The sequence below is a fragment of the Lampris incognitus genome, chromosome 8 (genome assembly GCF_029633865.1).
Source record: "Lampris incognitus isolate fLamInc1 chromosome 8, fLamInc1.hap2, whole genome shotgun sequence".
In the NCBI taxonomy this organism is placed as follows: domain Eukaryota; kingdom Metazoa; phylum Chordata; class Actinopteri; order Lampriformes; family Lampridae; genus Lampris; species Lampris incognitus.
The window spans coordinates 47,379,251-47,382,004 of NC_079218.1; the positions used below are offsets into that span (position 1 = coordinate 47,379,251).

General features: G+C 58.5%; 1 protein-coding gene across 1 annotated transcript in view; it reads right to left on the bottom strand.

Annotated features, from left to right (window-relative positions):
* The window catches only part of hunk (hormonally up-regulated Neu-associated kinase), a 7,108-nt gene extending 4,725 nt beyond the window's left edge, over positions 1 to 2,383 (bottom strand). Inside the window, 1 exon segment of the mRNA XM_056284334.1 lies at positions 2,143 to 2,383. Coding sequence (XP_056140309.1) covers positions 2,143 to 2,383 — 241 coding nt within the window.
* Positions 2,384 to 2,754: the final 371 nt, after the last annotated feature.

Genomic DNA, 2,754 nt, shown 5'->3' on the forward strand with positions numbered 1-2,754 from the left:
TGTGTGTGTGTGTGTGTGTGTGTGTGTGTGCGTGCATGAAACCCTCCATCACCCAGACAGGCTAGAAGCATGTGTTGTGCTTCGCTGTGTGTGATTGCCTGGGTTTGCATCATCCTCAACAAAGGGAGGGAGGGAAGGAGGAGAGAGGCGCGCTTTCGCTCATCTCCACAGAAACAGTGAAAGGGGTTCAGACTGTGGGTGGTGGGGTGTGTGTGGGGGGGGGGTGGGGAGATGTGTGTGTATTTGGGGGGGAGATGTGTGTGGGGGGGAGTTGGGGAGATGTGTGTGGTGGGGGGGGTTGGGGAGATGTGTGTGTGGGGGGGGATGTGTGTGTGTGTGGGGGGGTTGGGGAGATGTGTGTGTGGGGGGGGAGATGTGTGTGTGTGGGGGGGTTGGGGAGATGTGTGTGTGGGGGGGAGATGTGTGTGTGGGGGGGGTTGGGGAGATGTGTGTGGGGGGAGATGTGTGTGGGGGGGGTTAGGGAGATGTGTGTGTGTGGGGGGGAGATGTGTGTGTGGGGGGGGGGAGTTGGGGAGATGTGTGTGTGTGTGTGTGGGGGGGAGTTGGGGAGATGTGTGTGTGTGTGTGGGGGGGGGGAGTTGGGGAGATGTGTGTGTGTGTGGGGGGGGGAGTTGGGGAGATGTGTGTGTGTGTGGGGGGGGGATGTGTGTGTGTGTGGGGGGGGGAGATGTGTGTGTGTGGGGGGGGGAGATGTGTGTGTGTGGGGGGTTTGGGGAGATGTGTGTGTGGGGGGGGGATGTGTGTGTGTGGGGGGTTGGGGAGATGTGTGTGGGGGGGGGAGTTGGGGAGATAATCCATAATTTCCTAAATGAACATTTCAGGTCCATTCACAGTGATGATTACAAAACCCTCACTTGCTGTTTATTTACACACACACACACACACACACACACACACACACACACACACACACACACACACACACACACACACACACACACACACCCACCCAGAAAAAGAGGGGGTGCTTGTTTTTCTCACATGCAAATGTCGGGGCTGCTCATCCACAAGAGCGAGCCCAGCGCGAGACAAAGGCAACCAGTGGCCCAACCAACGCTCGCCCATATCAAAGCGCTGCGCCGTCGGAATCATAAACGAGGCGTCATTTCATACGCGAGCAGCAGCCGAGCTCTCTGTTTGGCCAGCCAACCCCCCTCCCCCTCCCCCTCACACCCCCTCCCCCCCCACCGACCTAACCTATCACAAGCACGCTTGTCCAACAGCGGTGACATCACTGCCACGGCTCCTTCAGACAAAGCCGCCGTTCAGAAAGACAGCGCGCATCTTTGCCCACATGGGGGGGGGGGGCAGCGCTTATACTGTATCACCCCTCTTTCTCCTAAAACACAACAACAACAACAACAACAACAACAGCCGGCGCATCTCTCACCCTCACAGAAACGTCCCCGCGAGTCAACAGTTGGCTGGGAAGTAAACGCCTGCGTTGCGGAGCACATGGGTTTCCACCTTGTTTAAATGGACGCAGCGAGACACGTCAATCACTCTGCGCAGTCTGAGAGTGGGAGAGGGAGGCGAGGGGGGAGGCGGGGGGGGGGAGTAAGGCCGTCAAGGTAAACTGAGCTGACCGCTGTCTCCGAGCAGGGGCTGAAGGAGGGCTCGGCTACGCGCGAGCACCTGAGTCGCTCGCTCGCTCTCCTCCGCGCAGAGCGGACACGTGGCGGCGTATTACGGCGTCACAGTGGCAATTACGCCGTGACAATTAACTGCAACACAACTATCCGGTCTCAAATGTCACCGCATTAGAGGACACGCCGACATTCACACCTGTACACAGACTATTTCAATTGATCTCATTGAGCAAGTTAAAAAAACATATAAGCAATAAAAGCAAACAAACTCATCGGCAACATATAAGCGGCCGGAGTCCTGATGTCGCGGCTCTGGTTCGGGACGTGAAGTTGTGGGTCAGAACCGGTTCCGTTTTCTCCCGCAGCGTGGCTGGCGGACCACCTGGCGCCGGACCGAAATATCCCCAAGTACAGCCGAGAGCGGGAGAAAACCCCACGCAAAAACAACGCGCCGTCCATCTATAACAGCGTTATTATAATCACTTCAGGGCAATTAAACAGACCAACACGAGCCCGGAGCGCGCGTGCCTACATACCTTCTCTCCCGTCAGCGCGTGAAGACCCTCTCTAACTTTGGCGAACGAGCCTTCCCCGAGCTTCCGCCCGATCAGGTAGTTCCCGACCCGTTTGGTGTGATAGAAGTTGCGGAGGACGTCGGCGGCGGGGCTGCCGAGGGAGGCGGGGAGGACGCTCTCGCTGCCGGCGCAGCTCGGGGTCTTCCCCTCGTACGACCGGTGGCCGTCCGCCACCATCTCGCTGTCGGCGACCGGCATCGGCGGCGCTTCTCCTCCTCCTCCTCCTCCTCCGCGGCGGCGCTTCTCCTCCTCCGCGTCTCCTCCTCCCGCACGCTGGGTCTCCGATGCCGCCGGTCCGCCGGATGAGGCACACGTGAGGCGATCCCGGTCCGGTTCCTTCCTCTCCTCTCTTGGCCCCCTTAATGACAGATAGGAGTGAACGGAAACCGGAGCCGCGCCACCTGTTCCCCCCCACCACCACCCAAAAAACACTTGGCGGAGCACTCAGCGAGTTCCTGAGACCGGGGTGGCACGTTTTGTTTTGTTTTGATTTGTTTTTAATTATTAAATCGTGGCCTGCACGCGGGTGGTCTCGGCTCAGAATATTACAATACTGCGCGGGAAAAAAC